The sequence below is a fragment of the Psammomys obesus genome, unplaced genomic scaffold, assembly GCF_907164565.1.
Source record: "Psammomys obesus unplaced genomic scaffold, mPsaObe1.curated_primary_1811, whole genome shotgun sequence".
NCBI classification, from domain to species: domain Eukaryota; kingdom Metazoa; phylum Chordata; class Mammalia; order Rodentia; family Muridae; genus Psammomys; species Psammomys obesus.
In genome coordinates, this window is record NW_026585504.1 from 41,603,285 (window position 1) to 41,626,241 (window position 22,957).

The 22,957-nt window shown below is 40.6% G+C and overlaps 1 protein-coding gene across 1 annotated transcript in view; it reads right to left on the minus strand.

The window, feature by feature from the left end:
* Positions 1-22,957, minus strand: part of Ambra1 (autophagy and beclin 1 regulator 1) — a 151,365-nt gene that overhangs the window by 97,484 nt on the left and 30,924 nt on the right. Inside the window, exons 4-7 of the mRNA XM_055602937.1 lie at positions 19,876-19,962; positions 14,814-14,993; positions 1,192-1,272; positions 306-406 (exon numbers count right to left, since the gene is read on the minus strand). Coding sequence (XP_055458912.1) covers positions 306-406; positions 1,192-1,272; positions 14,814-14,993; positions 19,876-19,962 — 449 coding nt within the window. The remainder of the gene's footprint in view (positions 1-305; positions 407-1,191; positions 1,273-14,813; positions 14,994-19,875; positions 19,963-22,957) is intronic.

Below are 22,957 nucleotides of genomic sequence, written 5' to 3' on the forward strand. Positions count from 1 at the left end.
TTCTTCTTCTTCTTCTTCTTCTTCTTCTTCTTCTTCTTCTTCTTCTTCATCTCCTCCTTCTTCTTCTCCTTCTTCTCTCTCTCTCTCTGTCTCTCTCTCTCTCTCAAACAAAAAGTCCTGAAGGAACTAGAACTAGGCAAAAGAAACAGTTTCTCAACCCTACTGACTCTTGCCTGGAAATAAGAAACTGCATACAGGACCCAACAGACTTTCAGCCAATGCTAAAAGACTATCATATCAATACAGGGGAAAGTTTTAGCTTCCTGCCTTTCATAATTTTAAAATCCAAAGAAATGTTTCCTTACCTGCCAGAACCCTGTTAACAGAAGAATGAGTAGCCAATCCAGGCTGTCCACGTTCATGAAAAATCCCAGCATAAGGTAAATACTCAGGCAGCAAAAAACGCCTGTAAGAAGGAATTACATGTGAAAAGCCAACTAAAGACTACTAACAACAAAGATAAAGTCTCACAATCGCTGGCGAAGTAAGGCTGGGCATAAGGGTGTACAACTATGATCCTAACACATGGAAGGCTAAGGCCAGAGTGGGGCCTAAAACATAAATTATAACAAAATATAGCATAAGTGACACACTAACCTAAAAATCCATGGAAGCTCAGAGAGAAAACTCAAAAAGGAAGCTCAAAAAATTCACAAGATTTGTCCTTTTATAAATTTGTAACGTCTTATTGCCCATCTTCTAAAGTAAAGCTAGTCAAGCATGGTACATGCCTTTATCCCTAGCATTCAGCACATGGAGGCAGCACTTGGGAGGCAGGGGCAGGCAGATCTATGAATTCTAGGCCAGCCTGGTTTACATAATAAATTTCAGGCCAACCAGAGCTACATAGTGAGTCTCTGCTACAAGACTTCTACCTTTGAACAGTATGCTCTTAGTGCTATTTTTCTATTTCTATGTACTATGGCTAATTATCTCCCATCAAATGTTTAGATGGCAGGACTAGAATATAGGCTTGCTAGAAAACAATTCCATATATGGCTAATCCAAAAGGCCAGAGGTTAAACTCTAAAGGGCCTGGGTGGCTCAGCAGCAAAGTGCTTCTCTAACATGTGCCAAGGCCCTGGATTTTATCTAGTTCCAGCACTAGAAAGCCAAGTAAAAGCAACCAAACAAAAATAAAATCCTAGGCTTTCATCAAAGATCCTTCAATGCTTACAACACAGTTCTTACCTTGGGACAAAGCGTCCAAGTGACGGTGCAGACATTCGAGCATTGCGGGGAGCTCGGTGCCTAGATCTGTCACCACTGTCCCTGGAGAAAACAGAGAGACTACGCATAAGACAGTTACTAAAGCAGAATCACTCACCTGCTACCCAAAATAGGCATCTTCAAACTAAAGTCCTACACTCTGGAGAGGCGCCCAAAGTAAGCAGTCACCTATTGGCTAACTAATCCAGCACCCGAAAACCAGCTCTGAAAGAAGATTCTCTTGAGTCAATGTGGTCTTTGACCCCTGTAGAATCTAAAAGTAGAGCCAAATCTAAATCACAGGGCCTGGAAAGGCTATGTTAAGAATGTTATTTTCTGCCAGACGTGGTGGCGCATGCCTGTAAACACAGCACTCGATATGCAGAGGCAGGTGGATTTCTGTGAGTTCGAGACCAGCCTAGTCTACAAACCAAGTACAGGACATCTAAGGCTTCACAGAGAAACCCTGTCTCAAAAAACAAACAACAAAAAAAGTGTCTTTTTCTTTTCTTTCATTTTTGAGACAGAGTCTCTCTATGTAGTCTTGGCTGTCCTGGAACTCACTATGTAGACCAGGGTGGCCTTGAACTCACAGAAATCTACCTGCCTCCGCATCCCGAGCACTGGAACTAAAACGCATGCACAACCACACCCAGCCCAAAAATGTCTTTTTCTTCATTAGCTGCCCTTGGCAGAAAGAGAGACTGTCAGGGGGAGATGAAGGTTGGGGAGCTATAGAGATGTAGCTCACGGGCACAGCCCTGGCCTGCCTGACATATGCAAGGCCTCGGGTTCATTCCTTAGTATCACCAAAAAGACAAGTAGGCAGAAGACTGAAATAAGAAAAAAATCTTCAGTTTCTTCTTTGAAAAGCTGAAAATTTGACAGTGACGAAAAATATTAGAAAATGCACTCCTAAAACAAGTCATCTGAGTAAAAAAAAAACAAAGTATTATGGATTATTAACCACCATTTATTAAGTGCCTGTTCAGTTCAACGTTGTTAATGTCATCTTACTTAATCTCTCTATCTATCCCATGAGGTATTATTAGTCTAATTTTACTTAAGGATACTAAGAATCAGAAGGCAAGTCCAAGGTCACAGGCTAGAATGTAGTTGAGGATTCAAGGAAGAACTGACTTAAGCTTTGCATCTTTCCATTGCGTTTCACTGCTTCCTACAAGAAAAGAGGAACTTCACTTCACGTGGCTGAAGTTTCCAACACATCAAAGAAACAATAAGCCAAAGGGCACTGGCTGGACAGAGCAGTTAATTAGCTGCTTAAACAACTCCAGGAAATAAATGAACCTCTGAGAGCCTGATTTGGGACATCTGAATTCTCTCTTTGGATTACCTTCAAATCAATGAGATAATCTTCAAACTAGCCCTGGAACCAAAGTTAAATACTTTGGCTTTTAAGTGGCCCACTGGGAGCTGTATCAGTCAGAAATAAAAGCCTTTAAAGGTTTTGTATTATGTAGAACAGGCTGCTGAGCATTAAGAGCAATCAATGCCAAGGCTATTGGAAGCTGATCCATCAGAAATCAGTATTTGGGTCATGCCCAACCTGCCCACCCCCAAAATATACTATTGTTTTCCTAAGATGTTGTATTTTGTTGACTTGAAACTCTGGGGATAAAAGGAAGGATAAGGAAAAGGACATAAGATTATATAGGTAGTAAAAAGGGAAGTAGGGATAAAAATAATTTATAAGAGGGTTGGGAGTCTAGAAAGATGGTTCCCTAGACAAAATGTCTGTCAAGTAAGCATGAAGTCTGGAGTTCAGATCCCTAGAACTCATATAAAAGCTGAGCTGGCATGGGGCAGCTTGTAAGTCTAGGACTATGGAGGCAGATAGGGGATCCCCAAGGCAAGCTGGCTAGCTAGCTAAGTTATCCTGAATTGAGGAGCTCTGAGTTCATCAAGAGACCTTGCCTTAACAATAAAGTAAAAGAGCAAGCGAGGAAAATACTCAACATCAACTTTAAGCCAAGTATACACACACACACACACACACACACACACTTACTGTCCAATGCATGTCCACATCCACATAGATACATAATACATATGTATACACAGATACATACAATACACACATATATGCACGTATGCATCCACATACATCAGACGCTAACCTATAAAATGAAATTATTGCAGACATTCTCACATGCACACAAAGAAGTTGAATATTAAATAAGATAGTTCTCAAACTTACATATATGTTTATGTTTCAAATATATAATTTTGGTTGTGATGAGTTAAAGTACCAATAATTTAAAAGTACTACTAAAGTCATGATAGCATGTCATAATTGTGCATTTATCAACAAAGATAACCAATTATCATGAAAGGAGTTAGAAAACATTAAAGCCAGGTGTAATGGTGCACGTCTTTAATCCCAGCATTCAGGAGGCAGAGACAGGTCAATATCTGTGAATTCAAGACCAGCCTGGTCTACAAAGGAATCCAGGAGAGCCAGGGCTGTTACTTAGAGGAACTCTGTCTCAAAAAACCAAAAGAAAACATTTTGAGGTTAAAAAGTGTCCTATGGAAAGAACACAGAGAGGGCCCCAAGCCTTAGAAAGAATGAAAACAAAGAGAGAAAGCAGCATGACAGACAGGGCAGGTTCAGTCCCAGGGCTCTGGCCTGAGATGCTCTGCCTAGAAAGCCCCTGTGGAACTGACACACGTTCCTCCAAGTCCATAGATCCACTCCTTTCTGGCAACATGGGGTACTACCTGATATTAGCAGATATGAAGGGTAGGGCACTAGACACTACTGGTGAGGTGCCAATGCTTTTTAAGACAACATGATGAGAAGACCAAGGATGATAACTGACAACAGTGAGCAGAGAATTGACTCCTATGTTACATATCACAAACCTTTTTGCTATTTTAAAACCTAAAAACAGTTATTTTTTTCCATTTTAAAAGAGAGATGGTGTGGCTAGAGAAATAGCTGTTCTTCCAGAGGATCAGGGTTCAATTCCCAGCACCCACATGGCAGCTTACAACTGTCTATAATTCCAGTTCCAGGAGATCCTACACTCCCCACAGACATGCAGGCAGGCAAAACACCAATAAATGCTCAAAAAAGAAAAATAAGTTATTTTTGAAAAGGGGACTAAAATAGTAATTTCATGTTGTATATGTAAGTTCTATCACACACACACACACACACACACATACACACACACACACACACCAATTAAATAGATAGGCTGAAATGCAGCCACAGGTAATAAGCTTTAAAATGTTTAGAGAGTACTAAAACATGATATATAAAGGAAAAGAAAAATAAGATTGAGTCAGGTATGGTGCCACAAATACAGTGATCTCAGCACTTAGGAGGCTGAAGTAGGAGGACTGGAAAGTTTGAGCCCAATCACTAAAGAGAGACAGAGAGACAGAGACAGACAGTAGGCATAGCGAGCTCAGATACAAACAAATTCTCAAATGGATGGCACCATAAAACAACATACAAGTGACTGGAGAGGTGCATGCAAATTTTCATCTTAGCATCTTGGCTACGGATGGGTAAGCAGGAGCTGAATAGCATCTCAACATCATGCAGATAAGCCTCTGAACTCAAACTGTTAGGACTCCAGCAAAAAAAAAAAACAAAAAACAAAAAAACAGGACAGGAACCAGAACAATTAGGGATATATAAAACGTGGGAAACACACAAATGAGATGTTGTTTAAGAAAAAAAAAAAAAAAAAAAACCAACAAAATCCTCTAGGAGAAAACAGCACAACAGACAAAGCAGTTCAGTTCAAATGTTTACCAAGGAAAAACCTTGAAAAGGAGAATGTGTCAAGTTAAATTGATCAGAATGTCCAAAAGCCAAATTAGGTGACAAGAGGGGAAAATAATTTTAATACAGCACACAAAAATCACACACAAAGGCACAGTTCCAAATTAACTCAAGGTAAGAAGAATAACTGATTTTACTACCTAGAAAGAAGAAGGTTTGGAGATAACTGGATATAGGAAAACAAATTTCACTGCACGAGAGATTTGGGTGGGGGGAAAGATAATGATAACAGTTCCAGAAAAAGACCAGAGAAATTAGAAGCACTTAAAATAATAACATATTCAGAAGACTAGGAGCCTGCCTTTCACTTCACCACTAACATAGGTAGACAGAAAGCAAGCTGCAGGAGTTAGAAGGCAGTAAAATAAGTAAAAAAGAGACTGAATTACGATGTCAGATGAGCAGATCCACAGTTGGTTGACCTTAGTAACAGTGACAAGTGCTAAATACTAGGTTCTAACATAATATAGCCAACAACCTTTTAAGGGAAAGAAGTGAAGAAAAGGGTATGCAAATATGCTAGTACCGACTCTCTACCAAGGGTACTTTTTAAGGGAACACCAGAGAAATCTTCATCAGTTTTAACAGCCAGAGGCTGCCTTTAAGCCAGCAGGACAGAAACTGGCTGTGCTATTAATGGCTTTCCAGTTGCTGAACTCTGTGCATCTTTGATTAACTCTCAGAGGGGTATTTGTGGGGTGGGAGGGAACTAAAATTTTGTTTCAAATAACTTTATAAAGAAAAAACATCCTTCAAAAAAGCTTTTAAGACAAGTGTTGAATGAGAGACAAAACATCTCCAGGACAATGAAGAGATACAGCAGCAATTCTGCTAAATGTCCAAGATTAACAGCCTCAGAGAAAGACCATAATTTAAAAGAATAAAAATTACACCAACAGACTATTGTCTGAGCCCTGACCAGACAGTCAGGTTGTCATTGTTCCTCAGTGACAAACAGCTCTGACAGGAGCTTTGAGGAATGACTCGTTTGCATCAAAACGCTCAAAAGGCCATTGTTTTCCCGACAGTACAGTTGATTTTGCTAAAGATTTAAAAAAAAAAAATACCTGTCTGAAAACAAATAACATGTTTACCTTTACTTCTGTTCCTGTTCCTCTCCAAACAACAGAGGGCCTAGTTTGCATGCCTGTCTGTGAATGCACAGTGATCTTGGTCAAGTCCTTTCCTTATTAGCTATTAAAAACTGAGGCTCAGCCTCTATTTCCAGAGACTACACTTATATCAGGTTTAAATTTTTGTCCCAGCTGACATCCTTTGTAAGAAACCTAACAACGTAGGTCTTCCGGAACAGCAAAGCCTTAATTTTTCTCCAAGGAATAGTAAAATGAGATAATTATCATTTACAAATTCTTGTCCTCTCTTATTCTACCTCCTAATCTCATTTCCCTATATTATGCAAATTTATATTCATATTGTGCACTTTCTGATAAAACAAACATATAAATCTAAGTGGTAATGTCTTCCTCCCTATACCTCCTAGCTGTTTAAATCTTTTCCTTCTATATTTCCCCATTTTCAGCCCAGGTACAATCTAGACATATTCTACTTTCCTTTTCTTCATTTCTTCTTCTCCATTACTCAAAATAAACATTCATATGTACTTTATTTGCTCAAGAGGAGCAGGATTTCTAAAGCTGCCAAGCAATATTACACATTTCTAAGCAACAGGTCATAATCCTTGGTAAAGAAGTAGTATTTGTATAGGTAGGTATTTTATAAGCATATCAAGGCTTGACAAGTACCAGATAACCTTCTCCTCTTCCTCTTCAGGAAGTCTCCTTGCTTTCTGAGAATTTCATTTTTCTCTCTTTTCTGAGTATAAAAGAAAATCTTCTAAGGCAGTTAGCAGCAACAGAGATCCAAGGTCCTTAGAGCTAAAAGAAGTGCCAGTGTTATCCAATTTCCTTTGCCATCAGACACCAGACCAGAGGAACAGGACTTGTTCTCAAACTGATTCTTCTACATCAGTACATTTGCCAAAGAGTTGGCTGTCTAAAGTAAACACTGAATAATGGCTGGCCCCAATACACACAAAGTCCAAAGTTCCCAGTTGGATGTTCCAAGGCTTCCACAGCACAGGCTTAATCAAGAACAGAACCCAGGCAAGAGAGCTAGCAGGCAATGATAAAAAGATTCCAATTCCAAGCAATGCTGTTGTGAGGGTCACTTGTTAACTTAAAAAAAACTTACTTCAAAATCATCTCCAGTAATGGTAATCAAAGCCTGAGGAAACATTTTATAAGGAGAAGTAGACGAGATGGCTATCTTCTCAAAGACAACCAAAAATAGGCCTAAATCTTGGAAAACATCAAGGAAGCTTGTATAGTGACCTACACTTGTAATGCCCCTACTCAGGAGGTTGAGGAAGGTGGATCATCTGAACCCAGAAGTTCAGGTCCAGCCTCTGCAACACACACACACACACACACACACACACACACACACACACACACACACAAAAAAAAAAAAAAAAAAACCCTTCCTCAAAAAACAACAACAAAATGTGACACCTAGCTAGGCATGGTAGTGAATACCTTTAATCCCAGCACTCCAGAGGCAGAAGCAGGTCTATTTCTGTCAGTTCAAGACCAGCCTGACTGCATAATTAGTTCCGTCATTTAGGGCTATATAATAAGCCTCTGGTTTTTTGTTTGTTTGTTGTTTTTAAAAAAGCATCTGTGAAGAAAACACTAAGAACTCTAAAAACAAATACTTAAAATCCAATGTTCAAAATATCACCACTTACACTATACCCATCACTACTGAGCTGGCTCTTTACGTCAGTTGACTTGTCACATTAAATGAACTTAACCAGGGTTGTCTGAGTTAGCTTCTTAAAGCACATGCTTAATAATGGGTGCCTTTCATAAACATAAAGTCAAAACTTTCTGGCAGGCATCACAAGCTCATTACATTTCTCAGTTTTCTTATTTTTCTCATATCTCCAACACTCTACAGCTCTAGTGAGGGATCTATTCAGGCTCTGAATAAACCCTATAAATCTGTCTCTGAGCTTTTTGCTTGTTATTCTCTTTATCTAGCATATCCTTCCCTACATCCATCCTTCTCACAGATTCATCTTTCCAAGCCCAAGGGCTGGGGAGATGGCTTACTGAGTAAGAACTGCTGTGAAAGCCTGAGTTTGAATACCCAGAACCCATGTAAAAACTAGATATAGTAGGAGCCTGTCTATAATTCCAGCATACTTCTCTAGGGAGATAAGCAGAGACAAGAGAATACTCAGAAGCTCAAGACTTACCTAAGCTAGTCACACAACAGTGAAGAAAACAGACCTATTGTCAGGTAAGGTAGAAAATGAAATCTAACATATCCATGCAGTGGTATACAATTCTTCCCCACCCAGACACCAACCCCACCCAATTTAAAAATAAGCACAACAAAAGTAGCCCTGCTCAGTCTTCAAACCATGGAATTTCCCATTTCTCCAAAATCTGTTCTTCCTTTCTGCAAAGTTGGCCTAACACTTTAATGGTAAGTTTCACAGTCTCTTTTTACATATATATTTTTTATTTTCTGTTGTGTTGTATGTGTGGGAGGGGGGTATTTTACCTGCACACATATGATGTGCACTATGTACATGCAGGGCCCATAGAGGCCAGAGAGGGCACTAAATCACCTGGAACTGGAGTTATAAACAGTTGTGAGCTGCCATGTGGGTTCTGAGAACTATGCCAGGGTCCTCTGGAAGATCAGCCAGTGCTCTTAACTGCTGAGCCATCTCTCCAAACCCTTTTCACATACTTATATAAAAATCTGACCATTTTATTCTATAACTAAAGTGTTTTAATGTCACCCTCTTAACAGAATGAAGCTCATCTTCTTACATGGCATAAGACTCTAAGATCTGCACTTCTGACTCGCAAAGCTCATCTTTTTACATAGATTTGAATTTTACAATGACTAATCTAGTTACACCTATCAAGAAAAGTCAACTGTCAAAACAACTATGCATCTACTTTTTTTTTTCTCCTAAGTGCAACTACAGAAAGACCCTATTTTTAAGACTGATGTCTGTCTACAGATGTAGCTTAGTGGCAGAACACCTGCCTAGCAGTCTACAAAGAGAACAAAATCTGGGTGGTTTGTTTTGTTTTGGAGACAGGATTTCTTTGTGTAGCCCTGGCTTTCCTAGAACACATTCTATAGGCCAGGCTGGCCTCAAACTCATACAGATCTGACTGCTTCTGCCTCCCAAGTGCTGGAATTAAAAGTATGTACTATCATCTCCCAGCCTGAACAACATTTTTATAGTGTTGTTTCTCTTATACTTCTAAAGTTTGTAAGTAAAAGAAAGAAACAAAGACAACTCCATTTCAAAATGATACAGCCATCTCTCTCTGAAGATTACAGATGACAAAAGCTGTCCCTCCCCTTCTTAGTTATGTATTTGTTATGTACTTGTTAACAGAGATAAGCCAAGAACTCCTAGAGAAATCTTGGAACTTCCCGGCTCAAAAGAAAAAGCATGAGCAAGTACTGCTGAGGATATGTGGCTTCCATTGATGGAATTCCTACCCAGGGATTGAAGTAAATGTAGGAGTCACCTGAAATGAGAAGCATTACATACCTGGTTTTTAACATACTTCGTTTGCCATAAGGCAAACTAAATCTCAATTATGTCAGAAGGGCAGAGGAAGAATAGTAAATTGTACACTAATGGTCAACAACTTTTCCTATGCCACGTCCAGTCAGATGTCAGAGTTGATAGCCTTTGGAACTCTTCTTAGCTTTACCAAACACAAGATCTGTTAAGAACATCCCCATCACATGATGCCTAGCAAGGGGACCAGAAAAAAGAGCTCAGGCAGGTGTTGTAGTGCCCCAGATACTTGAGAAGCTTGGGTGGGGACATTACATAAGCACAAGAGTTCGAGGCCAACTCTGGAAATATATCAAGACCCTGTCTCAAAAACAAAATACAGCTGGAGAGTTGGCTCAAAGGTTAAGAGTATTTGTCTTCTCTTGCAGAAGACCTGCGTTTAATTCCCAATACTCACAATGGCAGCTTATTACTTTCTGTAACTCCAATCCAATGCCCTCTTCTGACCAGGAACACACGTGGCACACATGCAGGCTAAACACTCATATGTATAAAACAAAATCAATCAATCAATCAATCAATAAATAAACAAAATAAAATAAATAAATCTCTTAAAAAATTAGCTCGGCATGGTAGTACACACACCTATAACTTCAGCACTCAAAAGGCTACAGTAGGAGAATCAAGAATTACAAGCTAACTTGGGGTACATAGTGAGACCATCTAAAAATAATAATAAAGGAGCCATTCAAAATCAGATGGCAAGCAAGAGGCCCTAGGTTTAATTCCTACTACTGCTTCTGCTCACCCCTCTAAAAAAAGTAAGGAAGGAAGGGAGAGAGGGATAAAGCAAAGATGAAAGGAAGGAGGGAGGAAAGGAGAGACAGAAGAATGATTTGATTCCTAGATTCCACAGTGAAAGGAGATAAAGAAGAGAGCTACTTCTGCCTCTCCCCTCCACCCTTCTCTTTGTTGTCCCTGCTGTTTTGCAGCCCTGGCTATCTTGGAGGTTTCTCTGTGGACCAGGCTAGCCCTGCCTCTGCCTCCTGAGGACCAGGCTAGCCCCGCCTCTGCCTCCTGAGTGCTGGGATTAAAGTTATGTGCCACCACCGTCCACCTCTTCTTTCTTTCTAATCATATTTTTTAATTAAAAAATAAAGAGTGGCTAGAATTATCATAAACACACACTTATTTCTTTTGGAGGCCTTAGCAACTACTAGAACAAAGCCCTTTTTTTGGGCTTTTTATAAGAGCCATCTGCCCTTTATCTAAAGGGACAGTAAAAATTAAAATAGGTGTTGTGCTATCCTTATATAACATCTACATTTAAGTAGTCTGAGCTCTAACACAGGCAGGCAGTAGTACCCACAGGCAGGCACAGCTTTATCCTGCTTGTGAACATGTTATGCAGACAGCTGGCTGGGGTCTTCAGAAGAAACCTCCTGACTGCAGGCTTCTGGATGTCCTGCTTGTACATTTCAATAAATAATTCAATCCTTACAACAGACAGAAATGAATGACAGGAGAAGTTGCTTGTTTAGGACTGGTCACCAATCCAGACTACATAAGAATAGAAAACTTTAACCTTATCAACTTCCAGGGTGTCTTCCTGGAAGATATATCTGAAAGGTCTTATTCCACAACAAGCACATGAAAAGACCCAAATACGACTGTATATCACTGTTATAGAATTTCAGATCTGAAGATAATAAATATACTTATTCCTGTTCTCTAATCTGAGACATCTCTGATATGGTAATATCCTCAGTCAGAGAATATCAGATAAGACGATTTATTAACCCTCTTGTTTAGTCATTATAAGGAGTAAATAAGAATTTAAAATCTATTATTTATTTATAAAAGATATGTCAATAATCTACATCTGTATGCGAAGTACAGATACTTCAGCAATTGCCACATATATACAGATAAAAGTGGACACTTTGGCATACACAGTATAAATACATTTTGTTAACAACTAACTATACATGTGAAAAATACATGATAGCAGCTAATATTTTTATTCAGTTGATGAGAGAGAAACAAAACAGACATGATCTGATTTTCTGGGGCCTTTTTATTTCCACAAGAAAACTGCTCAAGAACAGTACAAGGAATCTCTGACTTAGAAAACAGGAGAGTGGAGAGGTTGAGGTGAAGCCTCATAGACAGGATTGTGATGTGCTGAGACGATCGGAAACCCAGTAGAACAGTGTTTCTTAATGGTGTCCTGTCAGGCAGATTCCAGATCGCATAAACCTTACCTGCTTCTCTATACTAAAAGAATTATAAGTTATGACTATAACCACCACCACCCAATACACACACATCTTTTCTGAGGGCTGGAGAGATGGCTCAGCAGTTAAGAGCACTCATTGCTCTTCTAGGGAACCCAGGTTCAGTCCTAAGCACCCATATGGCAGCTCACAATTGTCTGTAATTCCAGTACCAGGAGACCTGACACCTTTATCTAGTCTCTGAGTGCACAAGGCACCACAATGGGTACACAGACATACAAGCAAAACTCTCATACACATAAGTTAACCACCCTGTGCCTGGCAGTGGTGGTATATGCCTTTAATCCCAGCACTCAAGAGGCACAGACAAGTAGCTAGATCTCCGAGTTTGAGGACAGCAGGGTCTATAGAAGAAGTTCCAGAACAGCAGGACTACACAGAGAAACCCTATCTTATAAAGCCAAAAACAAACAAACAACATCCTTTCTAGTCATCAAAGCTAAGGAAAACGATTATGGAAGATAGATCAGACCATGTTGCTACATTCCCTAAGGAGAGGGGAGAAAGCTCCCCTTTCTCTCACTTCTCTTCTGAGCACTAGAGATTAAAAGGAACAACCACAACCAGTACTCAGCTTATAGGACCATAAGGAGGACAGAGGAGATAGAAAAAGAAGAAACAGATGGTAAGCTAATATCAACTTCTTTCTCTAGAAGACTTGGACTACTCATGTTAAGGTAACTGATTTATAGCTGCTATCAAAAGCAAGATTATGGTTTAAACCATCTTCCTCCAAAAGGCAAACATCTGGGGAGGGACTTATAGGTGAAGTATTAGAAAAATGAGCCAATGGCTAATAAAGACACCAAGGAAAACACACTGGTAGGCTAATGAAGGAAAAGTAACAAAGACAATGTAAAACGAGGTCATGCTGAAGCCCAGGGAGATGATGAGAGCACAGGTGGGCTGGGGGAGCAAACACCGAAGGCAGTCTGACAGAGGAAAATCGAGGGGGAAGGAAGGGGAGAGCGAGGAGGTGGCAGCAGAAGAAAGGGAAGGTAAAATGAGAACAGAACATTTTAAACTAACCCAGAACTCCATTGTGAAGGACAAGTCACGAGGCAGAGTACAGCTGAAAGGCATGATCCCCACATCACACCACTGGTAAGAGATAATTTCAACTTCTAAGCAAGCATGGAAAGAGGCTAGGCAAGCCAGAGTCCTGACTCCCAAAGCACTAAAGAAGAACTGAACTAAAGTCACCCAGGTTTTTCAGCAGTACTGCAATGCCAGCAACCTCAGTATATGTGTTTCTCTCTTCTCTATACCTTCTCGACTCCCCACCGTGTGTGTGTGTGTGTGTGTGTGTGTGTGTGTGCGCGCGCGCGCACGCACACATGCGAGTGCATGTATGCTTGTGCTTGTTTGTATGTTTGCAGTGCTGGGAAAACCAACACAGGACCTCACATGCTAAGCTGGTGAATTACATGCCAAGCCCATCGTAAACTGCTTCCCTGAATAAACCCTAGAGCTAGAAAAATTATTACATCTCCAGTAAACAATATGTCATTATAGGCATCTGTCTGGCTCCTTTCAGTACTGATGCAACCATCAGCAGCCCAGGAGGACAGACAGAGAAAAGAGCAGACTGAGGATCAGAGAGGTGCTGGGCTCTTCTTCAGTGATTATTCACAGGAGCACCACACTCCTGTTCCATCTGCCACAGACCATGCTAACCCTGTATTCTTTGAACATTTAACTCTTCAGACCATTATATGTTCTTCCTTTTGCATCCCTGGATTCAAATGTTCATGCATTCACCATAAGCATCAGAAAGGCAAGCCAGCACAAAGGTTGTTCCACTTCATCTTCATCCTTTCTGGCAAAGAGATCAAACATACCCTATAGCTCTGTTACAGGATAGCTTGTTGGAAACTATCCATGAAGTCAACAAGAGGGAGAGGGTCGGGGGATAAGAAAGAACTCTTAAGATCCCAGATCTATTAAGGCATGGGAAGAAGGGCAGAGCAGACTGCCATACTCCAGTAATGCTATCAAAAAAAGAAGAGGGAAATGCTTCTTTTTCTTTCGCATGTTAAAGAATGGCAAAATGCAAAAATCAAAACAAAAGCCAAATGCCTAATTTAATACAAGCCAAGAAAACTCAGTTTCAGGCTGGGAGCACAACAAACGCTAAGAAGGTCAGGAAGAGAATGTCTGAGAGGCAAAACTCAGCAGTAGGGTTGTAAAGCATGGAGCTAGAGCTTGAGGCTGATCCCGCTCTTTGGCCTCATCTCTACTCTACTCAACAACAACAGTAACAACAAAAGGAAAGAAAGAAAAAGGAGAAGAGGAGGAAGAAGAGGCAGTGGCCTCATCTGCAGCTGTGGTACAGTGGCAGCAGCACCGAGGAGTCATCCCTCAGCCCACTACATTAATCTGACAGGCGGGGCCAGGGACAGGAAGACTAAGTTGAGGCAAGAGAGTTAGACCTCAAGGAATCAGTTTATTCAGATTACTGAGATAAAAGAGTCACTTTAAGGGAATCTACTCTCTAAAACGAAACCCAAATCATCACATCTACTCTGGTTAAAAGGATAAGCACCAAGCCTCCTGCCTCCTCTGTCCTGTGAAGACAGCCCAAGAAAAGCATTTCCACTATACATGCCACAAGGAGATACAACTATGTCTAGGAGAGCAGCAGCCATCCTCTTCCTTGGGTCTGGCCTGAGACCCAAAGGGCTGTCTCTTCCCAACGGCTCTGACAAATCAACATATAAGTTCCAGAATTGAGAGTGTTCTGGGTACTTGAGCTCTCTGCTCCTCATCCCAGCTTGCTACTCATAAATAATAACTTCAGGATTGGAGGCAAGAATGCTTACCACTGCTACAAAAGCAGTGGCCAACTTGGAAGCACTCTCAGTCTGGGAGAAAGAAGGTGGAAGCAAACTGAGAATATACTTACTCAAAGTCCTCAAATTCCAAGTCGGTTCCCTCTACTGATGGACCCTGGTTGTCTGAGGAAGAAGAGGAGGTGGAAGAACGAAGTCGATTCTGTTGATAGCGCATGGAGCGCTGGCGAATACTGTCTCTCCGTGAGAGATACTGGATCATCCTCTGGGCGTAGTATGCAGCAGGAGATAATCTGAGAGAGACAGAGATGGACAAACACAAACTAGCACTAATGTGGGGAATACTGTGAGAAGACAGCAAAGACAGCTTTCCCATGGCATCTCCCTGTTGAGACAAACTCCGGATACTCGAAAAATACAGGCCATTTAACTCACCCGGAGGTTTGTGCTGAGGACTATGTGTACCAAACAACCCTTGAGCTTTTGATCTGAGAAAGGGTAAATAGGCCGTGTAATCAGAAGAGTGGCCCCTTCCCAAGAAGATTAGCACCGGGCCTTTCTTCTTCCGTAGGCTCTTATGGAGCCTGGCCGTTTCTCAGAGGCTTCTTAAATAGCTCTTCCTTGCTCTCCATCCATACACAAACTTTAAGAAATCAAAGAGACCTTAGGAATCAAGTCTGGTCATTTTACAGATGAGAAAACAGGCCAGAAAATAGTACCACTTAGATGATCAACAAAGATACCCACAAGTATCCTCTTTACCAGGACTTCTTTCTTCAACAAACGCACACAGCTACAGCTTTTACCTAGCTCCTTATAATCATCTCTTTGAAACTTACTTCTCCCTCCCTCACAGATTAATCATAGACATTTGTGCATGGAAAAGTATTCAGGATAGGGCCTGAGAGTCATTATGTACTTGGGAGAACAAATAAACCTAATATAAAAAAGAATTTTCAATTCATAGAATTACAGCAATGGAGGATACATCTTCCAGGCTAGGGTTCCAATGAGCCATCTGTCTAGCCTCCTGCTGCAACCAAAGACCTGTCTTGAAGCTTTCTGACATTTTCTAATATATCACACAACTCTACAGAGTCCTTCCCCTTCTTAGTTTTCCTCCGTCTTTACAACACTGTTCCATAATAAGGCCATAAACTGAGAACATGTGAGAACAACAGAAAAATGTCATATATGATAATGTCAAGTGATCACTAAGCCAACTGAAAGACTTAAAGTTTGAAGAATACACAATGATCCAAGTTCACTAGGAAATTATATCACACAGAAATGCAGAAGAATACAAATGTATACATGAGAAAGTTCATTTGCAACACCATCATCACTAGGAAAAGCCTGGGAAACAACCCAGAAGCCCAGCAACAAATTTAGTAAATTATTTCCACATAGAGAAACACTACGAGGCCATTAAAAAGAAAAAATTGGCTGGGCACAGGACACGTGCCTATAATCTAAGCACTAGAGGACTAGAGGCAGGTAGATCAGAAGTTCAAGGTCAGTTTCAACTACATGAGTTTGAAGCTAGTGTGAGAGATGCAAGAGCCTGCCTTAAAATTTTAAGTGTGTGGGGGGGGTGTATCCCCATCTATTCATAAGAAAACTCTTCTAAATGAAAATTTTAAAGCAGAGAAAGGGTTACAGAGTGATAGATATATAGTCTATTATGTACATAAAAATATTTCTGTATTTAAGAAAAAAGCTGAATTCATAAACCTGGTGTTACAAACCTGGAGTCACAAACCTGGGGGATTTTATATTTTTATAACGTTTGGATATTAAAAAGGGAAAAGTGTGTTCTGTTTTCCTTTTATTGAGAATATTAAACTGACTGAGAATGACAAGAAAGTATTTATTGCTCGGCATACTGGTATGACTGTAATCACAGCTACTCAAGAGGCTAAAGAACTATGGCTGGGAAACTTGTAAATTTAAGGCTAATTGGGCAATTTATATTAGTAAAACAGTCACCACCACCCCAAAATTGCAAACATCTTGCAGTATGACTTCTAGCACCTTTGAAATTTTATTCTCAGCAATTCTACCTTCCTAGGCTAAAAGAGGTCTTGTAGTCAACTGCAATGGGTACCAAGGCTGTCATCAAAGTTTTCTTTTGGACCAGTCATCAATATTCCCAAGGAGCTGGTTGGTAATCATGCGAACTCAGAAGTTTCTGGGTTAAAAATAATATGCTACACTGAGCATGCCAAATCCAAATTACCTTTGTACAGTAGGTGGCACAGAACATACAGAAGCAGAAGCTTAGCCCAAAGTTAAAACAAACAACACATCAACTCTTTCCCAAAGCCTCAGTTCATGGTATTTTCATTATTCCTTTGGGCACCTGTTGCCAATCATTCAATCACTGAATACCAAAATATGGACAGAGGCAGTGCTTTTCTGTTGTCCTTATTGTTACCCAATATACCAAAAAATTCCAGCAGAAATCAAACATGGATTAAATTCAAAGAAATCAGACCAGAGAAGAAAATACAAAGCAGGAGAGAAATTTTAAGAAAACTGATCTGGATGAGAACATAAGTGACAGTAAGTGCACCTATTTCTCAGGTTATGGGAAGTCAGAAATAACAGAAAAATGTATTATTGATAATGGTGGTAGAAATAATGTTGTTGCTGTAATAATGAACAAAGACTATTTTGTATAGAGACGTTAGTATTGTATAACCGCTAGTTGTTTATTTTCATTATAGGAATTTCCTAAACCATGAAACTATATTACCAGTAGTAACAAATAAGTAAAGGAGGAGAGATTTCTGGCATCATAGTTTAACCCTCTTATGTATGCAGGGGGAATCTAAGTTTCTGCATGCTTTAGAAAATGTCTCACAAAAGCCTTGACCTATCCATATAATACAGGACACAACTAAGAGGTCAAAGAAATGAAGCAACACCTGATGAGATGCTAACAAATACCCCCCTAATGAGGAGCTGGCGTGCCATCAACCAACCATCAAGTATTCCAGGTCAACACCTTAAGTGTTTAAGAAGCCTTGTTTCTTAACCCTTTCACTAGTGAAGAAATCAGAGCAGGGATAAAGACATGGCATGAAAGAACAACATCCGTAATTTCTGCATTCTGAGGCAGAGGCAGGCAGAGCACAAGTTTGAGACCAGCCTCTACTGACTGAACAGTGAGCTGTGCACCTCTGTCAGGCCAGTGTGTTCATTTGGCCCTGTCTCAAAAATCAATCACTGAAGTTTCACAGTCTAAAATTTCTGAGGATGAGAAGCCTACTGGTGTCTGGAAAAAAAAATGTTTTCTTTTCTTTTCTTTTCTTTTCTTTTCTTTCTCCTTTTCTCTCCTCTCCTCTCCTTTCCCTCTCCTCTCCCTTTCCTCTCCTCCTTCTTCCTCCCCTCTCTCCCCTCCCCTTCCCTTCTTCTCTCCCCTCCTCTCCCCTCTCCTCTCTTCTCTTCTCCTCTTCTCTTTTCTTTTGACACACACAGTCTCTCTATGTAGCCCTGGCTGTCCTGGAATTCACTACATAGACCAGGCTGACCTCAAACTCATAGAGATATACCTGCCTCTGCTTCCCAATTGCTTCAGGCTGATATGGCTGGCCTGAAAAGAAACTGTTTTGTGTCAAGAAGTTGTGTTGAGTGTTTTAAGGTTCTTGAAAATGTGACCCTTTCCCTTTTGTTAAGGGCTTATACTTTTCCAACACAATTAGAGACTAATGTAAATGCCCTTGCTCCAATCACCATCTGCACTGCCTGCCTATTTCTAAAGTCCTCATCTCTACTGCCTGGATCCTTAGATTTGCTACTCCTAGGACATGGAAAAGAAAATAAGAGGGCCATGGAAATTTTTTTCACGACTATCCTGGGGAGAAGGAGCACTATAGCAACAACAAAACCACTTAATATCCCTAGAGTAAGAATAAGTTGGTCTAAAGGTGTTTCCAGGTGGACAGGAAAGCCTTAAAGCTCATTTAGTTTTATCTGACCTATACTGCTGGCTTGCCAAGCCCACCACTGTAAATTATCCTTTTCCTTGCAACATTGTCTGATACTACCTAAATAACAGTCTAGTTATCCCTTTTCAAATCTCTAACAAGTCACCAAATCTAGCCATGACACTGACCTGGGGCTATTCTCTACGGATAAATGTAATACAACAACTCAACACCAAACCAGCCTTGATTTTGTTATCAGTACCATCATCACACTACAAAATTCAGGATGGTCCCTTAAATACTTAAAAAAAAAAATGTTTTTTCTTCCCCCCCAACTTTTAAGAATTTCAGGGCTCTGGAAATACATATTTGGCTGGGTGAATAAGGGAGCTTGCTGTAAAAGCGAAAGGACTTGAGTTCGATTCTCCAGCACTCATGTAAAAGCTGGGCACAGTCTGGGTATCTATGACCCCAGCACTGCAAGGTGAAGACAGATCCAGGTATATCTAGATACAATGGCAAACTTCTAGTTCAGTAAGAAATGCTGTCTCAAAATATTAATAATGATGATGATGATGATGATGATGATGATAACCACAACAACATGAACAACAGAGGAAGACTCCAAAGTCTTCATCTGGCCTCTGCATATGCCCACACCACACACATATGCATAACACACACACACAAACACACACACACGTGCACAGGCATGAACACACACACACACACACACACACACACACACGCATGCATGCACGTCTTCAATAACCTTTCAATGTCTTCTAAAACAGTATAAAGCAAGCACTTCAGTAAAATGATAACTTATTTCATTCAAATACTCTTCCTTCATCTCTCTTTTGGATAGTGTCCAAAAACTAGCTTGATTTTTACTCTTTTGAAGTATTTTCCCTACAAGTAAAGTGTTCAAAACTTTGGCTCTCCTTTTGGCTGATAAGCAACAGCCTCTTGAGCAGCAGGAAAGAACACCTATGCCCTCCACAGGTAACCAAGCCCTCTAGTGCTCCACTGACAGATGGTGAATTCCAAAGGACAAGAGCTCAGAGATGCCATTCACTTACCTGCAACAACTCCCAATCATCTGAAACACCTGCCTCAACACTGAAACTGAAGCGTAAAAGAGCACCAGGACCAGAGAGGCACAGGTGGGGAGTCCCACAACTCGGCAACTCCAAGGGCCGCCCCTCCCCCCTCCTAGTGCCATTTCTCACTTTGGCCTTACCTCGCTGGGTCTGGGTAAATTGGGTGCTCTCTGGATCCTGCTCCATCATAACGGGATAATGAAATGAGGGAAGACTCCAGCAGCCTCCTAGCAGAGATTAAAAAGATGGCAATAATCCCTGTCAATTACCAACTCAGAGGTCAATCATAAGGGAAATGGGGGAGAGGTAATAACATCCCCCTTTGCAGTCAATAGCACCTATTATCTGGGGTCTTACCCTTTCAAAGCTCTAACTATTTAGAAACACTAATAAACGAAGAGCTACAGAGCTCCCTCCCATACTGGCTGTGACCATTGTATTATGCTGAATACTGTTCTTCTGTGAGACACAAGCAATTGCATCAGAATCATGATCTTATCCTTCTTTACAGCACTTCAGCAAATAGGCTAGAAGCAACATGAGAGGAAAAAGAGGCATACACAGAGATCACACATTTATCGTGGCGATCAGCTCCTGTACACCATCACAGTCCACAGATCCATCTACTCCTGCTCTAGCCACACCCTTTTTCTGAGAAAGATAATACTAGAGTCTCTTAATAAGTGGCAAAAACCTTTCCTTTTATCATCCAGCCCCATCATAAATTCAACTAATGATAGTAGTACACATTTTATTAGGCAGGTTTTTTAGGTATCAGGCCTCAGCACACCCATGAGATGTTAAGAATTACTACAGACACAAGAACACAGGGACTAGAGATTTAAGTACATGGGCCCACAATACACAACTATAAGGATTCCCATGAAGGCCTACCTAAACTCCCAAATGCTTCCAATCTCTGGGTTGTCCTATACAGCCTTCTAGAGGCGAGGTAAGAAACAAGTGCCTACTACGTGTAGCCATGGTGAGCAATACTGTCAAACAGGAAGATTAGGATTCTAGCACTCAGCTACAGCCTATTAACACCAGGCTACACAAGCTGGGCTCAGCATTGCTGCCTTGTCTGAGTTTGTAAAGTCAGAAAGCTAGACTTCTGCATGAAATTTCATGGTTACGTTTTAGGAAACTTAAATACAGCAAAGGTTATTTAAGTAAAACACATCCGATAAACACGTGTGCTTCAGGGGCTTCCTGGTCTACCATGTTACTTCCCAGTTCCTGTGTACCTGGCAGCCAGTCAAACTACAGAGAACACATCTCAAAGGAAGTGGTCTCAGAAAAAAAAAAAGTGCATACTGTTCCTCTCCAGAAGCATCTTGCCTGGCTCTTCCAGGAGCAGGTCTCCGGCTCCCTGCCAGATTCTTCCTTAAACAGATCTGCAGGATAAGAACAGCAGCTACCCTTCTTTTCCAATTGAGTTAAGAAAATTCAGTGTTATTAAAACCAGCTGGCTTTAAGTATAATCATGGGCAGTCACTATCCCAGCAACCGGCTCATCTCCAGTCACAGCCAAAGCAGAAACAACTGATACCCGTCACCTTTACTTTACCTTTCCTGCCTGTGACAACCAACCATCAAAATATGTTTTCTACTGAGACAGAGCCCACACAGCCAAACTTCAAACAAGCCTAGCACTCAACAGAAAGAATACAATATACCCAATGGAGAAGAAAAGAAGGTAGCAATGATATACCTTCTCTCTAGTATATCATTGTTTGCAATAGCAGAAACATTATATTTCATTATTCTAAAACAAACTTTTTTCACATTCCAATGTATCACAGATTAATTGGCATGTTTCTTTCTTCCCTAACAACATAACAAAAATACTGGCATGTCTTTCAAATACAAAATGTTTGTGATAGATAGGGAAAGTCTGAAGTAGTAATACATAAAATAGACAAAAAAAAAAAAAAAGCCAGTTTTTGAGAAGACTGTTGTACAGGCCATTTACATTCTCTTTTTAAAACCTTAAAACCTTATTTCTTAACTGACACATAAAAACACAAAATGGTACAGACTAGCAAGTACTATGTGGCGTTATAGTGCATAGAGTCACTGAATCATGTTTAAGTCAGGTGAAACATGCTCATGTCCTCAAATATTTTATCATTTATATTAAAAATGTCAAAAACCTTTTCTGTTTTCTTAAAATATACAGCATATCATTTGTTATTATAGTCACACACACCCCTGCAACAGTACATGTTTTGTTGTTGTCGTTGTTGTTGAAGACAGGGCCTGTAGTCCATGCTAGTCCAGAATGAGAAAATTTCCTGCTTCTGCCCACAAAATACTGGTATTATTGACTTGAGTCACAAAGCCCAGCAAAAATGTTCTGTTCTGAGCTGTAGCTTAAAACCCATTGGCTAACCTATATCATCTATATGGTGTTAATAAAATCATTCTCTGAGACCAAGATAAGAGTTAAAGAATGAAAGCAGGAGCAGCTGCCTGCTTTCAAAACCCTGGAAGATAGGCTGGTGGTAGCGGCAGCGCACACATTTGATCCCAGCACTTGGGAGGCAGAGGCAGGCGGATCTCTACAAGTTCGAGGCCAGACTGGTCTACAGAGTAAGTGCCAGGACAGCCAAGGCTGCCTTGGTTGAGAAACCCTGTCTTGAAAAACAAAACAAAACAAAAAAAACTAAACTAAACTAAACCCTGGAAGGTTGTTCAATCCAATTCTAAAGTGCTCTGCAGGTGGTACTGAGTGTCCCTGAGCTCTGGCTGTTACTCTTTAACACAGAAGGCTTTCAGAGAGAACCTGCTTCAGGGCGTCTGTGCAGAAAATGAGCCTGATAAGTTAGGAAACAAATATTGCCCATCACAAACTATGTCAAGGCAGTGACAGATTTCAGAAAGACAAGGCTTATCAGGGAGGGATGCTAAAAGAAGATTCCTGAACTGAAACAGTCTGGATTAGACAACCTCAATTTAGTGACTCCATTTGATATGTTGCATGCTCCAGTTCCCATCCTAACTTTCTATTTTAATCAGGAAGACTTCTTGAAATCAGAATAGCATCAAAATGTTAAGCTTTGTCTCTGGGGAGTCCTTGATTGGGCGTCTCTTGGAACATGCATCCCTTATGCCTACTCACTCCAGAATCCTTGTGTACCAACAGACAATTCAATGGAACTGGCAGGTCAACATCGTGTGTGTGTGTGTGTGTGTGTGTGTGTGTGTGTGTGTGTGTGT